General features: G+C 35.9%; 2 protein-coding genes and 1 long non-coding RNA gene across 4 annotated transcripts; all 3 read right to left on the bottom strand.

The window, feature by feature from the left end:
• Nucleotides 1-1,301: 1,301 nt before the first annotated feature.
• LOC146903340 (uncharacterized) lies at nt 1,302-1,587 on the bottom strand. The gene is made up of 2 exons (XR_015021562.1): nt 1,531-1,587; nt 1,302-1,451 (listed from the first exon to the last, which is right to left on the bottom strand). It is a non-coding gene; the product is annotated as an uncharacterized LOC146903340 (long non-coding RNA).
• Nucleotides 1,588-1,653: 66 nt separating this feature from the next.
• LOC146903339 (formin-like protein 13) lies at nt 1,654-12,888 on the bottom strand. Of its 2 annotated transcripts, none has more exons than XM_085732894.1 (18): nt 12,602-12,888; nt 11,507-12,204; nt 10,425-10,646; nt 8,858-10,335; nt 8,630-8,753; nt 8,043-8,114; nt 5,816-5,914; nt 5,667-5,708; nt 5,393-5,473; nt 5,252-5,302; nt 5,069-5,150; nt 4,118-4,212; nt 3,883-3,954; nt 3,682-3,798; nt 3,166-3,234; nt 2,974-3,091; nt 2,021-2,361; nt 1,654-1,925 (listed from the first exon to the last, which is right to left on the bottom strand). In XM_085732894.1, the coding sequence occupies exons 1-16, from the start codon at nt 12,672-12,674 to the stop codon at nt 3,017-3,019; spliced, it is 3,450 nt and encodes a 1,149-aa protein (XP_085589020.1). In that variant the 5' UTR covers nt 12,675-12,888; the 3' UTR covers nt 1,654-1,925; nt 2,021-2,361; nt 2,974-3,016. The 2 variants fall into 2 exon arrangements, with proteins under 2 accessions (XP_085589020.1, XP_085589019.1); XM_085732893.1 differs by having other exon boundaries at nt 3,025-3,091.
• Nucleotides 12,889-14,235: 1,347 nt separating this feature from the next.
• On the bottom strand, nt 14,236-21,838 carry LOC146903338 (importin subunit alpha-like). Its single transcript, XM_085737899.1, has 10 exons — nt 21,632-21,838; nt 21,361-21,460; nt 21,197-21,285; nt 16,801-16,932; nt 16,528-16,713; nt 16,290-16,453; nt 16,120-16,198; nt 15,557-15,682; nt 14,916-15,043; nt 14,236-14,814 (listed from the first exon to the last, which is right to left on the bottom strand). The coding sequence occupies exons 2-10, from the start codon at nt 21,437-21,439 to the stop codon at nt 14,397-14,399; spliced, it is 1,401 nt and encodes a 466-aa protein (XP_085594025.1). The 5' UTR covers nt 21,440-21,460; nt 21,632-21,838; the 3' UTR covers nt 14,236-14,396.
• Nucleotides 21,839-22,894: the final 1,056 nt, after the last annotated feature.

Here is a 22,894-nt window from a genome sequence, read left to right as displayed (position 1 = left end):
CTGGCCTAATCCATTTGCAATTGGGCCACATATTATAGACTATGTCTGGCCCGAGTTGTGTGGGCCACGGACAACCCGATCCGGCTCGTTTTAGTTTTCTTTTTTTGATTTATTTTTTATGTCTTTTTGATATATTAGTTAATCAAAACTATCTTCTTGCTAAAATATGACTAGATGAATATAGAAATGTAAATCATTTTTACATTAACATTGAATATTACTTAAACTCCAGATTTATTCTTTCAATTGAATCAAATAAATAATTGGGTGTGTTAGAAAGAAGAAAAGAAAGGCGCTAGAGTACGAAATCCGCAGTAGCTCACGGTTAAATTCGCAAATTTGAATTTTCGGGCTGCTAATTGACAACACGGGGTGCTTGATTGCCTTTTAATTTATAACAACAGTTGTGGGAAACTTCGAGTGTTAGTTTGTTTAACTATTGCAACAAATACCTATATTTTTTTAACAACAGTTTAATTTTATATACAAGCCTTTTTATTATTATTTTTTTTGAAAGTATACAAGCCCTCTTAGAACATGCATTGAGTTTTAACTAGTTGAAGTAAATACATGGTACGTGGTTCGCAACTGCTAGCCAATGTTTGAGTTTATTTTGAATTTTGAGGAAAACTGTGTATGATAAATGTTAATGAGGTCATGTGTGCCTTCTATTTGTGTATATAATCTAATACTTCGAATGATCAATCTCATTTCGATCCTCTAGCAGAGACCGAAACAGTAGGTGTTCAAGGAGTCGATGTAGTTTAGGTTCCACTACAAAAATTTAAGCACAAAGATGAAGATATGCTATAGACTGGAGTCCTCTAGTTCCAGGAAGGCTAGTATCTGGTAATCGTTGGTTTTGTTTTTTACTTTAGCTATATTTTTCTCCAGCATGTCCTTATATTTAGTTATCAAAGATGTATGAGGGTTAATGTTGATCTTCATGTTTGAAGGGGATTGCAATAATATGATTTATTTGTGAGAGCCTACTGCTTGCAACATGGAATATTGACCAAACTCCTTTTACTGGACATATTGGATCTGTTCGTACATAGTATACAAAGCGGTACCTTGTTTTCTTCTGGTTTTGAGTAAATATTCAGAGCATTCATATCTCTACCTTAAGTAGTTTTTTTTTTTTTTATTTATATTTATGATGAGAGTTCTATTGTTCATCGAATCCAAGTAATGGAGCCCTACATAGGCTCATATTTTTGCTTATTGTTCTATTGTCATGGAATATCAGTTAGTTAGAGTTTTTTGTTTGCTTATATTCAGAACCAAGGAGCATACCATTATTTTAAATTTATCTGAGTGAACTATTTACCATTATCTTATCCAGTACCTTTCACTTTGTACCTTTGAGTCAAGTACACATAAATGCATTTTTGAAAGAACTTCTAGATGCACTTGGTGAAGAAATATCATGACATGCCCGTGTGACATCCCTACTGGTGACAAAAAGTAAACTCTCAAACTTAAATAAATGTATAACTAATTACAACCACGATGTGAATCTTTACTTACTCCAACTTGCAAAGATATTTTCAGCGTTGCAAGATATTTCTTGCTTTTATGGAGCTCCTAGAAGATATTCAAATGTCATGTAAAAAAAATTATTTTCAAATGAAATGATATAATACAAAATAATCAAACGAAAAATACATATATCATATATCATATATATAAGCTATACAATAAGATATTCAAGCTTTGCACTACAGACGTGAAAACTAGTTTTGCTAGCAGAGAGAACCAAGACTGAGGGGGAAGAGGGGGAAGAGGGGGAGAGATAAAATAACAACCAATGCCCTGGTTTCTTGGATATATATTTATACTTACAATCATACAGTTTCTAAGTGGAGAGGGAAGTTATATACAAGTTGGTTGGCAAATAACATAACTCATGCGAACTCCACCCTCTGTTATAATTCAAAATAGAATATTCGTGTTAGAACTATATAAGGGAGAAGAAAGTACAACCCAAAGTGATAGAACTACGGGTTTGAAAATTTACCTCGGCTTTGTAGTGTAATGCAGTTCTTCGATTCTCCATACCAGCTAGCTACTATTATATGTGCCACAATGCATGCCCCTCAAAAAAAACCAAACACCAAAACCACATTTGTGGTCAAATTCCTAGTCATGCTAGAATATATACCGACTCCCAAAGCTAGTTTCGTCTGATAATTACTTATTTGACATTGCCAGTCCGGATCGCTGTAGGTAATATCCTTTCTGATTCACATTTCTTTTTATCACTTTCTGCTGTTTTCTTCATTTCAAGCTCTAGCTGCTTGCGATTTTCTTCATGCGCTTTGTTGAACATTCGAGTAAAGTTGAGCAAAGTTGTGACAACTGCAGCAAATTTGAAATAATAACAAGCATTAGCTGTACTGAACGAGTAGAGAGAATATTTGTGTTTGCTCCTCAACTGAATCGCACAATAGGCTTTCATATTAGTGACTCAACGCAAACTCTGAAGGCCAAGTCTAGCAAATGGAAGAAGGTGAAAATGTGCACTTAACCATTTCCATGCTTCAACATGGAGCTGGTGAAAGAAACCTCACTATAATTTGACATCAGGGAGGAAGATTAGTTTTAAAGCATCATAAATCCAATTTAATTGACGCAATTTTAGGACACTAATGAATTTACGTACAAATGAAACTAAGGACATACCATTTCAAAAAGCAATATCCAATTGATAGCTAGGAAGCTACAGATAGACAAATTTTGACGTTGAAATTTTGAAAATTCATATATATGCAGCCAAGCACAAGTGATGAATTCATGCACCAACTTGCTGAATATAACATCATTTTTTTAATTCAAGTATAACAGCAACAACCAAAGCCTTTCTATTAAGTGGGATTAATTTTAGTGATCTACAAAGCTAAGAGTATCATTAGCATTTTATAAACAAGGAAAAAGAGTGTCTGTAGCATAAATCAAGCTGAGGGTGCTCACTTATTAGGCTACCAAAAATGAATATTATCTCAAGTGTCGACGGTCACACACCTTGCTCAAATTGACAGCGAGATGGATCTTCCCCAAAATAAAGAATCAACGCATCCACGTTCTTGCCCTGTAAATATAGACTCTAAGCAAAGCATAGCTTTTATATGGTTTTAAAAACTCTAAATATGTCAGAGGACCTACCACACCAGAATATAGTGAAGCCAATGTTCGGACTTCAGCTTCAGCAGAACTGAGGAACCCTTTCAATTTCTGAAGGGAAAAGAAAAGTTAAAGACTAACGACTCATAAATTATTATATGAAATCGGAGATTTTTTTTTTCTTCCAACATGCACAGTTTTAATCTTTTTCTCATTCTTCTGAAGCGAGAACATACAAAATCTCATATTAGACCAATCACAAGCAAACCTCACCGTCTGTCTCCACAGAGTGGGGACAAAAAAAAAAAACAAATTGCCGGTTTCCACAGACATGATTGCAAACCCAATTGGCTCCAACAGTCCAATCAGTTTAGATACATAAAATATTCATAGATACTTGTAGCATAATTAATTTATATTTTTGTGAAATCAGAAATTTGAGAGAAGTGAAAATGAACAAGGGAAATATAAGAGAATAAGAGCAAGAAAAGGTTATCGAAAAAACAATTTCAAACCAATAACAGACTTGTAAAAGTAGTGAAGGGATGATGCCTACACCTTGCGGAACGTTTCTGATATAGGACCATCATTTTCAGAAGTGGATAATTCCTGGACGACTTTCTCTAACCCTTTGTTTATAGCTTGCATTTCCTCTGCAAGAAACTTCAATTGGATCTGGATAAAATTAGTTCAGTCAGTGCTGTAAGTATACAATGGCGCCATCAATACAACAAACAGATGAGAATGGGAGTTCACAACCTTTGCTGCTGGCTCTAGGTTAGCAAGATCCTTAGAGAAGTCTAAGACTTCTGGTAATTTGTCATCTAACACCTATGTGCAAGCATAAAATTAGATTTAATGCATTAAATATACATATTCTCCAAATGCAAGTACAAGAAATGCTATCCAAAATATTACTTCAACTTGATATCCAAAATATTACTAAACAAAGGAAAGAACAAAAAACAAAAAGTAAATAAATAGCAATATGTACCTTACAAAGATAATGCATGAGAGTCATTTTGTTGTTCCGTGCACGTGTCTCAGTGAGTTTAAGAAGGCTATCTAATCTGAATCCAATAGCAGAACCTAAACAGAGTTTGGAGAGTGTGAACATATCTCAGCTATCAGACTAAAGTATATATTTTTAACAGGAAATGTGGTACAATATGAATTGGTTATAGAAACCACATGAATTTTTTAACAAGAAATTAACAATAACAAGTTGACAGTAGTTTTAGTTTAAAATAATCATATGAAAAAATGATGCAAAGTGTGAATGATTCAGTTGTCAGCACCCACATTTAGAAAGAAAATTGTGGTTTGAAACTCATTCATCACCATCTGATTTTTTGCAATCTGCATTTTTTATTTCAATATTGTAAAATTAGGTTTAAATGTTTTTAAATTACCACTCCCCCCACCTAATATTATGTGTTTCATTTGGAATATTTTTCTATCTCAAGTTATATATGCCACTTTATAATACCAACACGTCATTTTTTTCCAATGTCACCCTTATTTATTGAAGTTATAAATAACATAATTGCAGGATTATGGAAGACAAATAATAAATGACGTAAAATGATAATTAGTTTTAAGTAATTATTTCTTCAAAAGAGTTTTAAGAAATTATTTTCTTAAGAAGTGTTTACATTCTTAATGGGGTACATAATATGAGACGGATGGAGTACATAACAACATATGAGAAAAACAAGAATACACAAGCTACACAAAAAAAAAAAGGCAAAGGGGAAAGAGACAAAAATGTTGGGGTTTATTTGCACATATAAGATCAAACACTGAAAAAAAAAATGACTCTAATGAAAGCGTACCAGGCATGAAGGCTAAACATCACAGACAGAGTTTAAAATGTGAAACTTTTCTTTTCAATCATGATTAATGTTGTATCTATCTACTTCTATATACATTTGTCTCAACATACCCCTGGCAGTTCCTTGATTCAAAGCATTTCCTAGAGTAAGTATTGTTTGCATAATTCTCTTCAATTTGACAGAATTCCTGATCTGAAAAAGAAAATATTATCATCACAGCATTCAAAATATATTTCTCAAAAAAAGAAAGGAAATTGCCAAAATTTTATTTCAGTAGAGGGAAGATATCATGCCTCTTCTGCAGCAGAATTCACAACTTTTAGGCTATTTTTAAGATCAGAAACCTACAAAAAAATATTAGCAGGGTCAAACTGAAAATCAGTTTAAATCCATTTTTCCTTAATGAAATTGTCAGTAAATAGAAATTTTTATACCTGAGAATAGAACTGAATCCTGAATGAAAAGACCCTGAGCTTAGCTTCTACCCGTGGTACTTTCATCAACTCCATGAAGAACTGTGATAAAAATATTATGAAGATAAATTCATACCGATGTCGAAGAAAGTAGAAATGCAGTCTCCACCATTGAAGATAGCAGTTACGCATAAAAAATATTTAACCAATGCTCAAATTTAAATATTCATAAATCTTGTGATCTAGCAGAAGGGATCTAAAAAACCTAAGCCAAAAACCATAAAAACTTGTGTACCTGTTCACATCTCCCTAATTTCTCCTTTTCTCCATTATAATTCTGCAAGGATAAATAAATAAATAAAATTGTAAGAAAGAGGTGACTCATCACGTTAAAGTACTTGAACAGTGCAGATATGTGAACTATCAATATCATTATATGCTAACCTTAATTATCTCCATCTCCTCTTTTGTAGGACAGAACTTTATGAGGTTCTCGACAGTATCAGTGTCTAGCGCCGACTCTTCTAGGGCTAGCACTGAGCTCTGTGAATTTTTTAGAGAAGCCATTACTATGAATAAAACTCATATTATCAGTTATCAAAGTCAACTAGATGATTCCACTTCATGAACAATGCTAGAAAAGAAAATAATGGAAATGAGCATCACAAGTCCCAGATTGTAGTTGCGGTCAGTTATCAAAGTCAACTAGATGATTCCACTTCATGAACAATGCTAGAAAAGAAAATAATGGAAATGAGCATCACAAGTCCCAGATTGTAGTTGCGGACTATGACACAACAAAAACAAGTATGTTGATGACTTGATGGACAAGTGTGATAAGTATTCCAACACTTGGGGAATCCACCCTTAAAAGCTAACTATCAATGGAGGAGAATCAAACCACATAAATACTCCACCGAGCATCCCATAATACTCAATGTGGGACTTGCGCACCACATAATATCCAAATCCTTATCATAGCACCGCCCCTGAGACTAGGGTTCTGGCGGCTAAATCTACGATGCATTAGTCTTTCCGGTCGGCCCCTCTGTAGGTAGCCCTTTCCGAGCCACTGGACTTTCCGAGCCACTGGAAACCCTGAGACTAGGGTTCTGGCGGCTAAATCTACGATGCATTCCGGTCGGCCCCTCTGTAGGTAGCGGTAGCCCTTTCCGAGCCACTGGAAACCAGCTCTGATGTTAATATAAGTCTTCAAGCACTTGGAGAACCCACCCTTAAAAATTAGCTATCAAGGGGAAGAACCAAACCACTTAAATACTCCATTGATCATCCCATACTACTCGATATGGGACTTGAGCACCCCATAATATTCAAGTCCTATCAAATTGCAACTGCATATTCTATAATTATCTCTCTTCTTTAGAAACATTAACCAGAGGGTAGAGAAACATTGCCATAACTTCATTCATAACAGGGTTAAACAACCCTTTAGTAATTTTTTAAAAGCAAGGGCGTCAAGAGTGTAAAGGGGAGCCTTGGCGCAACGGTAAAGTTGTTGTCAAGTGACTGAAAGGTCACGGGTTCAAGTCTTGGAAACAGCCTCTTGTGTAAAAAAAAAAGGGTTAAGGCTGTGTACAATGCACCAAAATGGTGGGACCACTTACCAGACCCTACATATGCAGGAGCTTTAGTGCACTGGGCTTCCCTTTTTAAGGACTTCAAGAGTGTGCAAAGTAATAAAATTGAAAGGTCAAGTCAACTAGTTCAAGCTTTTCCCAAGCAAAAAAATAATTCCTAACCACGATAGTTTTTCCTACAACCATTATTGGGGCATATAAATAGATGGTACTCTTTCTAATCTCATCATAATTTGTTGTGAATGAAGCACATGCTATCAGCATATGGTATAATACAGAAAAATGTTTTATGAAAATTCTGAGAAATTATGCAGATATTTCATTTGATACTATAGAAACATTATATGCTCTTGAATAGCAATTACCTCACCACAGCACAGCAAAATTTGGGTGAGATAAAAGTGACTCTAGAAGTATAGAATTAGTTTTGACATGTTTGTGTGTCCTTAATTATAATTGGTTTTGCCTTAACAATTAATTTTATGTAGCCACAAATTTATTGAAGAAAGAATTTAAATAAATGAGTTCTAATATTTCTGTTTTCCCAAAAAAACTAATTTTTACAAGGGAAATGCTAACAAGTGCCCTAAGGGCCCTTTATAAGAAGTTTAAAGTAGAAATTTTATTTTGAGATTTGTGTATTGAACACATTGAAGCATCAAAAAGCAACTTTTTCTACATGAAAGCTATCAATTGTTTCCGTTTTTAAATCCTTAACAAATGTCATAAGGGAACTTGTTAGCAAGACCCTTTTATAATGTTCTACACATGTATTTTAATTTTAAAAACCCACTTTTTGTAAGAAATAAATCACACCGTCAGAAAAAGGTAAAAACAAACAGGCCCACAATCTGCTATAGCAATTTCTCAGTCTCTCAGAAATAAAATAATATATTGGAATATTACGATCTCAATTATGGTCCAATAGAACTGAAAACCAAAAAATGACAAGTTACAGATCTGCTGGTACCATTTTCCAATCAAAGCATAGTTTTCATATTAGATGGCACACCATATTTTGTATAAAAAAGTTGCCTTTATTAGTACAGATAATAAATTTATATCAAACTCACCATTAAATCATGCAATGGCACCTTCACTTTTGAAAGCATGATTTCACAATTATATGCTCGCCTATGATCAATCTGCAAGGAGTGATAATAAAAGTTCAAGTAAAAATAAAGATGATGCTAATACCACCTTTATAGTTCGACCTTAAAATGTATATCAATGAGAAAATGATAATTAGAGCTTTTTTACCATTTATTACTTCACACACATGACTATACAAGTGAACTCTAATAGTTCTGTAATATGAGCAAGGGAAGAAAGTCTAAAAACACTACTAATTTCAAGACGGGTTAGTTATATAGCAGAATCATCCTAACTTTCTAAATCAAATTTGTGCACAACAATTTTGATACTTCACTCGTCTAAAGAAGTTTCCGTCGCCTACGAGCTGAAAAATGACACAACTTACTCCTTTAGGATTATATGGTGCTGGAATAGAAGGATAGCCAGGCTTATAATATTATTAGTTCCTAGTTCCTACTAATTACTTTTCTAGCCTTTTCCTATCAACTTCAGATATTAACAACTAGATTATGTAAATATCCAAAAACATTCCCTATGCAACTACGAACTGAAGAAGCTAAATTACCAGTTGCACTTTCTCAGATTTAGGCTTCACTGAGCTTTGGACATTTGACTTCTTGGCAGGGCCTGAACTCGGGGCAGCTGCCGAGAAGAGACTCTCGAGCTCCGACATATCAATCTCTGGGGCTCTACATTAAGATAATACAAGCAGAACGAGGTGAGACACTAGAATAGTAGAAGAGCAATCTTAATCTGTCCCAGAAAATTGAGCACTAAAGTCAATTAACATTACTTGGAAGCTTCGCCAGATTTTTGTGTCTCATCCCACAAACTTCCTTGCACTGCTCTAGATAGCTTCATCCAATGCAATGGCTTCAACTTTTTGGAGTCATTTTTTGAGCCAATTGCACGTGATAGAACTCGTCCCTTTGAGCCTGTTAGTGAACTAGATTGAGGTCCTGTTGTGCATGAGACCTTATTTCCATCAACTCCCACAGAAAGGGACATTGGAAAAGCACTGCCTGGTTTTAGACCTTTACCAAGAGGAATTGGAGGTGGTGGAGCAGGTGAAGACTTTTGCAATGAAGCATTAGGGTTACCAGAGAAAAGTGTTGCAGATGGAGGTGGAGGCGGTGCAGGCGGTGCTGTAATAGGACTTGCAGCTTCCATTGAAAGACGAGGTGGTGGTGGAGGTGGCGGAGGCTGAAACCTACTAGGTTGCTCTCCTTTTAGAGGAGGTGATGGAGGAAGAGGGGGAGGGGGAGGAGAAAGTCCATCTCTAACATGTGGTTTCTCATTCATATGAGATGGGACAGGAGGAGAAGGAGGAGGTCCAGCTTTAACATGTAGTTCCTTCTTTGGAGAAGGAGGTGGTGGGGGTGGGGAGAGAGGTCCAACCCTACCTACTTTCTGATCTTTTAGTGGAGGGGTAGGAGGAGGAGGTGGGGTTGGAGGCTGCGAAGAGGGAGACTTGGGTCTTGTTTTGACAGGTGGAATGTCATTCAAAGGTGTTCTCGAAGAAAGTGGAGGGGATGGCTCAATTGAAGAATCAGGTGCAAGGGAATGATAGGTCCCGGGTGTAGAGCTAGAAATAGGTGAGTAACTCCTGTCTTGTGATTGAGGTCCTGATTGTGAAGGCAAAATATGATGTGGTGGCAATTCTGTGTGGGGAGGAGAATCATGAACCTCTTTAGAACGAGTAGTCAAGGGAGGCCGCGGAGGAGGTGTTCCAGGGGAAAGAGAAGAATCCACATAACCAGATGAAGCAAGATTAGATTCCTGTGGTTTTATGTCAAAATGTGTTGATCCTGTTGGACATTTACTGGATTCCAAACTTTTTTCAGATGAGCAAATTTTCTCCCGACCGATGATGTCTGATGTATTAGCCCTCTGTGGAATAGCATCTACTTTGTTTGTCTTTTCCTCTTTTCCGCTCATATCATTATTTGGGGTTCTCTTAGTTGAGGATAAAGACCGTATTGCTTCATATGAATTCCTTTGAGGCGTTTTAGGACCTGTTTCGCCCAATGAAGTGGCAGTTTCCACATGCTGGTCAGAAACTTTATCCAGCTTGTCATTCATGATAGCAGAAGTACTTATTTGTTGGAGCACGTTTAGTGCAGCATCTGCCTTTGGGTTCATCCAGTCCACATGGCTAAAGATCTCTTGAACCTTGGCAAATGCTTCAATTGGCAGTCCATCTTTCTCCTCAAAGAATGATGTATTATCTGCAATAACTGCTGCAGCAGCATCTATCTCTGAGAAAAGGATCTTAACATAAACATATTCCAAAAAACAAATACAGTGTTAGAAAATTATGACCAAAACCAGTGTGATTATAGATGAAATCAAAAATCTACCTCAGCTCTGAAATCTTTTGGAAAGTGATCTTTAGCATCCCATAGAACATCAATTTCATCGCGATTAAGCATCAGAATATTGGATCTAACAAAAGCTGTGTTGAACATAACTCGGAACATCATCATTTCATGCTTCATATCATCATTCAAGTTAATACCCTCGATCACAACATCACCTTGAATATGGCAATTGATATCAATTTTAATTAGTTCGCACTCTCCCTGCAATACAGTAGCAAGGAATTCCATGGTAATTACACAATTCAGATCAGTTCCAGATGCATCTCACTCACAGGATCATGTAACTTGACAAACAGTGGTTTTATTAAAATCTTGTAAAAAAAGATATTTATTGAATTTTAACTGGAATGGACTCATCCTGAACTCGAGCATATGGTATGTTTGTCAAATCTGCTAAATGCTGAACACAGATTATATGAACTTATCTTGCCTTCCTTCATTTAAGTATTTTCCCACTCTTTTTCATTTCTCATTTCTGGTATATTGAAGCCGAATATGCTTCGATCAAGTCTAAGTAATCTTAATGATGTTTCAGTTTTTACATGAACTTCATGAGTATAGATGCATGCATATATGCCCAACATTTATAATCCAAGGCGCAAGCTACCAAAATGTAATTAGTTATTCTAGCTCTACTTAATAAGCAGGAAAACAAGTTTGAGCTGAAAATGAATGGCCTATGAACTATTTGAAGTTTAAACTATGAGAAAATGTGCAGCATATTTCGTTAAGTACTCGAAATGGCTGAAAATAAACCAGCACTATTGCGGGAAGGTAAAATAGGAGATTTTTCCCCCTTTTCATATCAGAACCTGTTTGCTACATTTTATGAGGTTCCAAGTCATCTCGGGAACATAGCAACTTGCAGATTTTAACAATTGTTTACCACAGTAACACCGTAGATTATTTTTATTTGTTAAAAATAATTATCTACCAATTGTCTTTGAGATTTCATAAGTCATGCAATGAGTGTATAATTCCTTAAAAAATTAATGGCTCCGATAAAATCATTTAACATACAAAAAGCTAAAATATGAGTGAAAAGCATGAGGTAAATTCACCTGCTTGTAAGCCCGGACATTTTTGCTTCTCTTTGGCATTGAGTACAACATCTTAGGACTTTTATCTGCACTAAAAGGATCCTGTCCATAAATTCTAAACAAGGGATGACAACCACCTTCCCCATCAAAGTTTGGGAAGAATCTAAGTATAATACAGTCCAACATGAGTGCCCTGTCGAGCGGAGGCCAATCTAAGGCCACATTCCTCCTAGAAACATACTGCAGATACCTCAGTTGGGAAGGAATTGGATTCAACGGCGTCAACAAATGTAAAAGCTCATGTGGGGACTGCCGATAAATCATATCCAAAGTCCTATGCTCGCCACTATAAACCTTCCGATAAATCAACAATGCAGCCAACATGAAAGCCATAACGGGCCAACCACCGCGTTCACAATGCATCAACAACACATTGTGTTGACCAAGTGATAGCCAACTTTCACTGGACCTTAAAAAGTGGTGAATGAGCTCCATTTTAAGCACAGGACAACCTTCATAATGCCTAGGATAATCCATTATAGTAATGTCATACTCAGATATTATATTTGCCATCAAACTCTTTGTCTCTTCCTCACGAAAATTGAAAACCAAAATAGAAGCATCAGGCACATTCTCTCTAAGCTGACCTACTATACCATCCATATATACTTTATACTTCTCTTCATTCCAAGCTTCCGTTGTGAAACAACAATCAAAAACTACATTCACAAACCAATGTAAATTTTAATTTATTTTTCCAATGAGAAAAGGAGAGATGTATTGTCAGCGTAAACTACTTTTACACTGACATTGAAAATTAGACAGTTAATTCTACAAATAGTAAGTATTTATTGCGAAAAAATAATTTTCAAAATTCTGAGAAATAAATTGACACAATTTCCAATATATAATTTTCTATCTATCTTTGATACTAAGATATGTTATGGCACATAATAGCATTTCCCTCAATATATTATTCTACATTTTGGAAATAATAATGAAACGAATATTGCTGGAATTATGAATTGCAGAAGAATAGTATGAAGAAATAAATTTTGGCGGTTTTTTGAAGAGAAACGTGTAATTGAAGGAAATGAAAAATGAGAAAGAAAGTACCGTAAACTCTGTCGCAGATCTCGAGGAGACCATCAGGAGGCTTACGAAAGAATAACTTGCGGAGCATAGCCATGTCCGCGAAGAAGCTTTCAGATTCGAGAAAATATTGATTTGGTGGAGGGAGATGATTTAGCGTAAGAGTGAAGGAAGAGAATGGTGAAGAAATGAATGAAATGAATATTGAAAAGTGAGTTTTGTTTTTTGGCAGTGAAAGAAAGAAAAAGAGAAAAGGAAGAAGAAGAAGAAGAAGAAGATGGGTCCGTTCGTTTTCGTTTTGTTTCGTCGTTCGTAGCTGAGTGAAGGAAGCTATCTATCTATAGTTACGAACCGACTCATAGATAGTGACAGGTTTCATGACGTGGACAACGACTGCACGACACGTGTACCTTCATATCCACGACGGGTAATTTCTTTTTATTTTTACTGTGTCATTTTTCACGAATTTATTTTCACATGTGTTGTGTAATTCACATGTATAATAATTAAGTATTTGCATTACATTAGATTTTTTACAATTTTTCAAGTGTGTATACTAGTTTTGTCAAAAAGTGTGTATACTAGTTCTTCCAAAAAAAAATGTGTATACATTTTCACAACACCTCTTTTTATAATAAATAAGAAATGTAATTATGAGCTCCACTAAAAAATAAATTATTAAAAATCGAGTTTAATTCTTGAACTAAATAATTATTAGTCAGATTATACTTGCCTTACGACGAAACTCTAAATTACTAGAGCATGTTTTCTTCTAGAATCGTATGGTTAACAAAAGAAAAGAAAAAAATGTATCTCTTTACATCACAAAAAATTAACAAACTAAGAGCAATAAAACACCCCTAAAAAAATGCAGTAAAACATAATAAAAGATGACTCCGTCAAAAGACGAGGAATAATCCTTACTATCCAATATATTTGCACGATAATTAGCTTTTCTGAAGACATGATGAAAATATATTAGAGGTGAACTCTTGGATCAAAGGTTTAAGGGAGCATTAGAAGAATGACCAAAGTTATTTCTAAAATCTAGAAAATATGTCAAGTGGTTGACTGCAATGTGTATTTAGAAACAGAATCTTAAAAGTGGAAATTTTATCTTTTGAATACAAAAGTTAGTTTTTAATTCCATTTAATTTCAGCACAAGATAGCATGACCTCTTAAATTATGGTAGAAATCCAACAAAATAGTCATTAGAATCTCAAATGATTCTCCACAGACAAATTTATTGATAGAGTGGAGGTGTGAACCATCTACATTGATTTTGAAACAATCCACTGGAGGAGGTTGCGAGACAACTCGGATTGCATACTAAAGGAGCAACCTTTGAAGCATATATAATTCAACTTATCTTTAAGGTAGATGAAGTGCACTTAAAAGTGTTATGCTTCGTGGGGTTCAACACAATTATGAAAATGGGTGTTAGTAATATAAAGGCCCTATAATGTTAACAATGGGTATGATAACTTTTTCTTGTTTTTAGTCATGGCTTTGAAGCTTTTTGTACTCTGGAGTTTGTTTAGGGTACAACTGCGAAAAATGGCACCGAAAATGGAGCAACAAGAGTAAGAAGAGGAAGGAGTTTGAGGGGTGTTATTGGATTCAGTGCTACCGGTTGAGTTTGTGTTTTTCCTCATGATTTTTGGAGTTTAAGGAGAGGCATTTTATCAGCAACAAGTAAAATGAACAAAACCAAATTCACATGGAATTATTCCTCCTAGTATATACTTATTCCTCTATACAATAAATCGTCATGGGTCCTTGCTGCTGCAACATACTTTCTCCCCCAACTAAATATCACTAGACAAGACACCATGAAGTTAGTGTCTCATCTTCATCTTCCAACCAATATGTCTCCAGAATTTTAGCAGCCTTCTCATAAATTTCTCTGTCTTTATGACTATGCAAGTTTTCAATCTTTTCCAATCCCTTAACATCCTCTATCATCTGAGCATACAAATTGACATCTCCTGTGTTACCAAATCTTTTCTCTGCTTTTCCAACCATCGGAAATTTCTCCAAACCTTTTTCCAATCCCTCAACATCCTTTATCGTCTGAGCATACAAGTTGACATCTCCAGTGTTACTTAAGCTTTTCTCTGCTTCTCCTACCTTCAGAAAATTCTCAAGACCTTCTAGACAAACAGTAACTATCCTTGGATCAGGGCAAACCAGCAAATCACACAGAGGCTTAATGCAACCCTGGCTCACCAAATACCTTGTAATAACAGCAATTTGTGGTTAGTTAATATGAAAACTCTCAATGTTGCCAGCATGAAGCAGAGCCATAAAATAACAATTAAAAATAACTTCACCTACTTGATATGCTCATGGGTACCACCAGATGTAACATTAGTGAGTGCCTGTGCAGCTTCCTTTTTAATGTCAAACTCAGCATTTTGAAGAAGATTGACTAGGGGAGCAATCAGACCAGCTTCAATAACAGCCTGCGTAATACATAAAAGGTAGAGTTTAGAGCGCTTTTTCGGTAAATAAGCCAACTAAAAATGTACTTGGCAGTAAAATGCAAAAACACTCAAGCCTCAACCCAACACAGAAAACACAATGCCAATAGTTAAGCATAATAATACATTCTTTTCAGTGATATATTTACAACAAAATGGAAAATAAGGGTTTACAATCACCTAAACTTCCAACTAATACTCTTTTTTCTTTTTGATAAAGAATCAAACTTATACTCTGATTGGTGTAACCTGAGAACTACATATATCGTCAACATGCGTCAAAAACTTAAATATATATCATCATCAACAAGAGTACAAATGGTAATTATTGCATCACATCTCCATCTTAAATAACATGTAGCAATTTATATGTATGTGATACCCAAACATCAAACTTGAAGCAAAACATGAGCTTAAAGAAATTAACATTGCACTTTATTACGCATGAAATTTAACATCATTTGAGTATCAAAAAGATGGGATTTATAAGCTTACATGTATCTGCTCTTTGTTTCCAGCTGTAATGTTTGACAAAGTCATGCAAGCTTCTTTCTTAATAATTTTCTTGGGATGGGTCAATAGGCTCAAAAGACATGGGAGTAATCCATGATCGACAATAGCCTGACAAAAAGAGTCCCACCAAATCAGGTAATTCTCACATGACACATGTTATGACATAATACCAGAGGTTACCAGGGGTGAGAATATGTTCATGGTAATAAATATTAGTGAATCACCAGCAGTGACTAGCAAGTAACATTTCGTTACTCGCAAGATTAATTCCCCTATCCCCTCAAAAAACAAAACTGATTCCAAGGCTAATATTTCTAAAATTCTCTATCAAGCTTCAACAACCACATGCTCTAGCATTTTGGTGTTTTCTCTTAATCAAATTGGACTTACAAAACTTACCAATCAATAATTTCAGATTATGGTATTTCAAATTTTAATTATATTTCCAAAATAACTAACACAACACTAACTCGGTACTTTGCTCAATAAAAGGTAAATTTAATTAGCAGCTAATTATAACAATTCCAAATCCATTATGACAATACCTGAGTCTGCATATCGTCTCCAGATACAATATTTCCCACTGTGCGAAGTGCAGGAAACAGCGCTGAAAGAGATGGTTCCCTTCAAAAACATGCACATACATTTAGAGCCAAAATAATCGATACTTGCAATAGAACATTGGTTGACGAGGGATATAAGAATTGGTACTTACAGAAGGAGTTGCACCAGTCTTCCACATACACCTGCCTCGATCACCGCTTGAATATTGTCACTTGTTCCATCAGAAAGATACGAGAGTGCCCAACATGCCTCGGTCAGGACGACTTCATCTTTGGAAAAAACCAGACACTTGAGAGCAGGAAGCGCTGACCTCACCTGTCCAAAATTCTAGTATTAATACACGGATAAAGGTCATCTCGGAGGTTCAGTTTTATTTTAACAACAACTACCTGCTCAAGTGCGGGTTGTGGCTTGCCCCTGCAAAAGTTTGACAGCGTCCAAATGGCATTTCTCAGCCTATAAAGCCCTTCTTGCTCATTCAGCTGGGATAAAAGTAGGATCAGGGCACCGTGACTGAGAACAAGATCACGGCCTCTAGGGGAATCACCAGCAATGTTTCCCAATGCCCACACAGCCTACAATTTCAGAGTTTTGGTGTTCACCAAAAGAAGAAAAAAGGACAATCCCGGTTCTACTGCTATTACATTTTAGTATAAACATACCTGGCCCCGAACATCGTCACTTGGTGAACTAAGAAGTTTGACAAACATTGGTACTGCCCCATGATCAACTACCACCTTAGTGTTCTCAGAAGTTCCAGCTGCTATGTTTGTGAGTGCCCAAGCAGCCTCAAGCTAAACAAACAAGGTCACACAAACAAACAACCAATCAAAACAACAAGATTTCAACCATAGTAACATAATTCGTGGAAAATGCAGAGAATCGCGTACCAATTTGTGAGTACCGAATTCGAGTACTTCAGCGTATTGGGTACGCATGAATTCACGTGGAATTCGTAAAAACTGCCGAACCACACGTCCCATGGAAGGAATAACGGTGATTTGGTTGAAAAAAATGTTTGAACAATAAAAAATAAATAAATAAATGGTGAATTGGATAAAGACACCGCTAGCTATTTATTTATTTATTGCTACACAAGCTGCGTGTCCTCAAATCCATGCATTTCTCAATCTATTTGCTTGGTTTTATAGCAGCTTTCTTATGTAGTTCTCTCAAATCTTCGGATGTGGGACTTAGTCCTTTTCTTTCATTCAACAACTTTGTGCATTTATGCTATAAGTTGCCTGACAACTTTGATGTTTTGATGTTCTTTTCTTTCTTTTGGATGTGTAGATCATTTTTAACATTGGTATCGCGAACCGAAGCGTACCGAAGCTCGATACCCCTATACGTACCGAATTCTTCACATGTCGCTGTTATGATTCAAATAGCACTTGAGAAAATACACTTGGCAAAATGTAATTGGTTGAAGTAAGTGGGCATGTGGCTAGTGATTGTGCATAAATAGGGAAAGGATGATCATTAAAGATTATGAAGAAAAATGTTGAAAGTCTCTCCTCTCTCCCTTTGGTACTCTCTAGTAGAGTAATTTCTTCTATCTCTTTCTTTCTCTCTTCTATGTACTAAGAACATCAATTTTAATGGAGTTCTAATCTATCAATTTAACCTTTCATTTCAGAATCAATTCACAATTATCATTTTATCCCATTATCAATTTTAGGAACCATAACATTGGTGCTTTCATTATTGATCTCATGCCCTCTTAAACAATGGAGTTGTTAGTATTTGATGGAAGGTATGATGCTTACTTTTGGGTGCTTTGTGTTGACAAATTCTGCAAGGTACGGGGCATATCAGAGAAGGAGAAGATGGTGCTTGCTGCAACAGCAATGAGTGGTTCTGCTCTTAAATGGTGGAATTGGTGGTCTCCTCGTCATCCCGGGGTGAATTGGAACATGTTCACTATTTCTCTTCTATGGCATTTTAAGCCTGAAGATCGTTGCATCTTGCCGATAGTCGACGACGAAGAGGAACCGGATCAGGAAGTGTACCCATTGGTGGAGCTCAGTGGCAAATCTCATGAATCTTCGAATGATATTCTTGAAGCTTGGGATGAGTTTCTTACATCAACAGAACAGATCAATGTGCCTATGAAGAATTTCATGGTGGAAACGGTGACTCCGACGAGTGAATTCAAAGGTGGAATTGTCGATTTACCGGAACCAACACAAAAACAAGGTAACGAGACACCAAAAGGGGTAGATAATCGCAAGATCGTTGTTGAAAGTCATTTTGAAGACCCGAATCACGTTCTGCCTCTAACCAATTTGGTGTCGGTGGACGCCTCTTTGACGACGGAAAAAATGGTCGTCCAGGAAGACGTAATGTCGGTTTGTGATCCAAACATCTCGTTGAACTCAACGTCGGTGCCTAAACCGCCAGAAGTTAGTCATGTAGAGGATGAGTACCATGTGTTTCTGCATCCTACGGAGCAAATACCACCATGGGTGCTTCTTATTGTATCCACGTTACCACCACCGGAGCCGCCGGACAAATTAACATTTCCGACGATGTTTCTTGTCACGACATTTAACAGAAAACGAACACACAGCGAGATTGCTCTTATTATTGAGGTATTTTCTTTCCTTGCAACTACTCGAGGTACATAACCAGATAGATGAGAAGGTAATGTTATCATATTCTACTTCAGAACCTCGTTGTTATATGAAGTTACCCACCAAACTTGTGTTGTTCAAATTTCATCAACATATTGCCTTCACTTTTACCACCATCCTGCACACCTACTCACAGTTTACAAGCCTCTTAAGTGGTGCACAAAAGCTGTTTGATACTTTGCCTCCTAAAAATAAGGTTACTTGGTCTCAAAATGATTCTATACATATTCAAAATTGTTTCAGCATATTTGGTTTGGTGTTGTTTGTCTTGTCCATTTTATGGAGATGTTTCAATTGGGTAATCACAATGCATATTCAACATATGAGCACATGAATGTGGAAAACTATGTCATTGTGCTCCCAGTTTATATAATTGGTGGCAGCAAGGCTACAATTTTTCAAGATGCTCGACTATACACTCCAACACGGCCATTGCCAAAACCTCCGGATCGATGTTTTCAGAAGAGTTTTCTGGAATTTCAAGTGACCGGGAACCTCACCATGGCTTCGCCACCTCCAGAGCCTCCTGACATGGGTCACAAGAGGGTGAATGCGAACACTATCTATCACGGTTCAAGATTTGTTGTGTGCTATGAAGTTGTCATCTTCAGCTATTGGATAGGTCCTCATATCATGCAAGAAAATGGAGTATTAATTGATGAGCTACTTCATGCAACTAGATGTATTACTGGTACTTATGACCAAATTGCTCTTCTTGACTTATGCTCTAAAATTGGTGATGTGGGGACTACAAAACAGGGTTGGCACGGCCTGCTAAAGATGATTTTGGATTGCTCCAATTCTTTTTTTGTGGGGTATATAAAAATTGGGGAATTAGATGGAAAAGAATTACTATCTTATAAGTTTGTTTCTAAATGCTGGTTTGTGATGGCAATACAAGTGGTTTATGGAAATTTTTATCCTCTCAGATTGATTTGTGGTTGTAGACGTAGTTTTGTCTACTGTGTTGTGATGTTGAAGAAAAGAGACATCAACTCTTCAAGTTCAACTGTGCTGGTGTCAATATATGGCAATTTGGATGTTGATATCCCAGGGATTCAACATGATTCTAGACTTATCCCTCCTATTAATCTGTTTGTGTGTTGTGTTATTAAGATTTTGGGAACCTGTGAAATCACAAACACCATGTATTTGATAAAAAGTGAGCATGAGATGGCCCATTACATTACTAATTGTGTAAACAGGGAGAATAAATTGGACACACCTTATAAGACCTTGTCTACACCGGAAACATGTCATTGTGAATCTGAAACAACTAGTGTCCATGGTGACAACTTGTGCAAGTTATCAATGTTCATACTACATGAAGTTGATGTGCTATTTAGGCAGTTATGTGCAAGTTTGAGTTCATTGAAGGATGTAGTTTTTTTTGTAACAAACTGCTGCAACAATCTGAATTTTGTAAAGGATCCAAGCTTTGCTTATATTGTTATTAGTAAGGGTCAACAAGGTACTGATCCGGACTTGGGAACGATCACTCTTAAGGGAATTGGTCTTAAATTCACCACATCCTTTGGTGATGTAATGATTGTATCTCTTGTTGATTTTACAAGGTCATGGTGCACTGCTACATCATTGATTCCGGCTTATAATCAGCCATGTTTGTTTACAAATTTTGCTGCAATAAGGCTGTTACTATGCACCAACACTTCAAGCATCATTGTTACAATGAATGTAATGTTTGGCTTTTGGTTAGGACGAATGGGTGCTGCTACTCTTATTGTGCTTACTAGGAACTCCAAGAAATGGGATCCATGTGATAATGTTTACATTTTCCTGAAACAATGGTCCTTACAATTCAAGCAATGGGATCCAGGAGAATGTAGTCTTATTGGGAGTATCCACTTAACTTGAAGGTCACTTGGGAAGTTAGTATTGTCACTTGACATGAAGTTGCTACTATTATTCTACACCATTGTCTTAGCTCCAACCTTGAGGACAAGGTTGATATTAATGGGGGGAGTAATGTTATGATTCAAATAGCACTTGAGAAAATACACTTGGCAAAATGTAATTGGTTGAAGTAAGTGGGCATGTGGCTAGTGATTGTGCATAAATAGGGAAAGGATGATCATTAAAGATTATGAAGAAAAATGATGAAAGTCTCTCCTCTCTCCCTTTGGTACTCTCTAGTAGAGTAATTTCTTCTATCTCTTTCTTTCTCTCTTCTATGTACTAAGAACATCAATTTTAATTGAGTTCTAATCTATCAATTTAACCTTTCATTTCAGAATCAATTCACAATTATCATTTTATCCCATTATCAATTTTAGGAACATAACAGTCCCGTACCGTGAACCCGTACCCGTACCGCGTTTGCGAATTATGTGACTATGATTTCAACAACACCACATTGCATAGATATCCAAAAGTTTAAAAAAGAAAATGACAAGTTTAAAACCTGAAGTTGAGGAAAATCCTCCCTGTCTAAAAATTGGACAAAACGGGGAACAACACCAGATTGAATAACTTCATCGATCGGAGGTTTGTCTACACAACAAACATCAAGAATCAAAGCAACATAATGATAATGCATTAAAAACATCAAATAAAATCAACAGTTACCAACGGAAAGACGCTTCCGAAATTCCGTAGTTGCTTCGAGTTGTTGGCTGTTATCATCGGACCAGATATCAGCAACCATTGTGGAAGACTCTCTTCTTAACTGCAAGAAGAACAACAACAAATCCAAAATAAAATGAAATCATTGTTTTCATAACTAACTATCACTGAACCTAACATAAAAATAAAAAAACAATCAAATCCAAACACATGAACGTGACTCAGAGATTGAATCACGCCCAAGAATCACAGTCAAACCCTAAATGATGGTTACCTTTTTCTCGAGAATGGAGGAAGACGGTAGTGATAGGCGGCGCCAATCCAATGATTTGGGAATTGATATGCGAAACCCTAGTTTACTATTGAGAGAAAGAGAGAGTGAGAGTGAGAAATAGGGGTTATGGTTGGAGGTTTAAATAGGTTTGGGTGTTGGGGTTGTACTTCTTGAACCGTGCAATTTGATTCCAACTAAAAAGATTATAGGGAAATGCTAAACAAATGCTAAGGCTCTTGATAATAAATTTTTACAGTTTATGTATTCAATACAATTAAACATAATAAAAAGAATTTTTATTTTACTCGATTGTTTTCATATTAGTTAGTCCAAAGATTAAAACTACACCCTCTTGTCACTAATATAGAAGGGATTAATTGAATGTATTTAAAAAATGGATTTTTGCTTATATTAGTGACCGGATGGTGTAGTTTATAAAAGGGTAACTTTTATCCACGTCCTATTATTTTTGGCCGTTGTTTTTCTCCCACAAATGCGCAAACTTCGGAAGTTGACTTTCAAACGGTGTTTTTTGTGTTTTTAATAACATTGAAAAATAATAATTCTTGAATGTTATTTTTTTGGATAAAGAGCAAACGGGAAGAGCAACCATCATTAGTTTTAGTTAATAAGTTAAGGCAAACCAATAAGGTCATTCATCTCTTATTAAAGGTAGTCACATGATTAGTTAATAGTCGAGTCGAGTTGAACTTGTCTGAGCTCGATTCAATAAGAATTGGTCAACTTGAGTTCGATATGTATTTTTTAACTTGAGTTCAGCTCGTTTAAAGTTTGCGAACAATTCAATTTGGTTCGTTAGGTTCAACTCGTTTGCTCGAATCATATAACTTCAACAAAAAATCTTTAAAAAAATATAATTTTTTAGATCTTTCATATTTTAATTTTAAGTGCCATTATATTCATGTTTTTTTCACATAGAAACTACTGCAACACAGAAGAGAAATTAACAAAATAGCAAAGCAGAGAGCTTCAAAGTTTGCATAAAAATAGCATCTCAAAATAAACCTCCACTTAAATTTTACTATACACCACTCAACATTCAATATAGAATAACACAAAAGAAAACTAAAACGAAACGCAGTATAAATCATGATAAAAATAATTCAGATTTGAATGTTAGTAGAAAAGGAAGGTGGTAGTTAGAGAGATGAATGAGGTTTGTTCAAGAATCACTAACGTTAGAGGTGAGAAGTTGAATGTTTGGCAGTTTGCTTGCTTATGTCGCCGTCTTGCATTTTTGTT

The sequence above is a fragment of the Medicago sativa genome, chromosome 8, assembly GCF_051527215.1.
Source record: "Medicago sativa cultivar Bolivia chromosome 8, Bolivia_mono, whole genome shotgun sequence".
In the NCBI taxonomy this organism is placed as follows: domain Eukaryota; kingdom Viridiplantae; phylum Streptophyta; class Magnoliopsida; order Fabales; family Fabaceae; genus Medicago; species Medicago sativa.
This window is presented reverse-complemented; position numbering and strand designations above follow the sequence as displayed.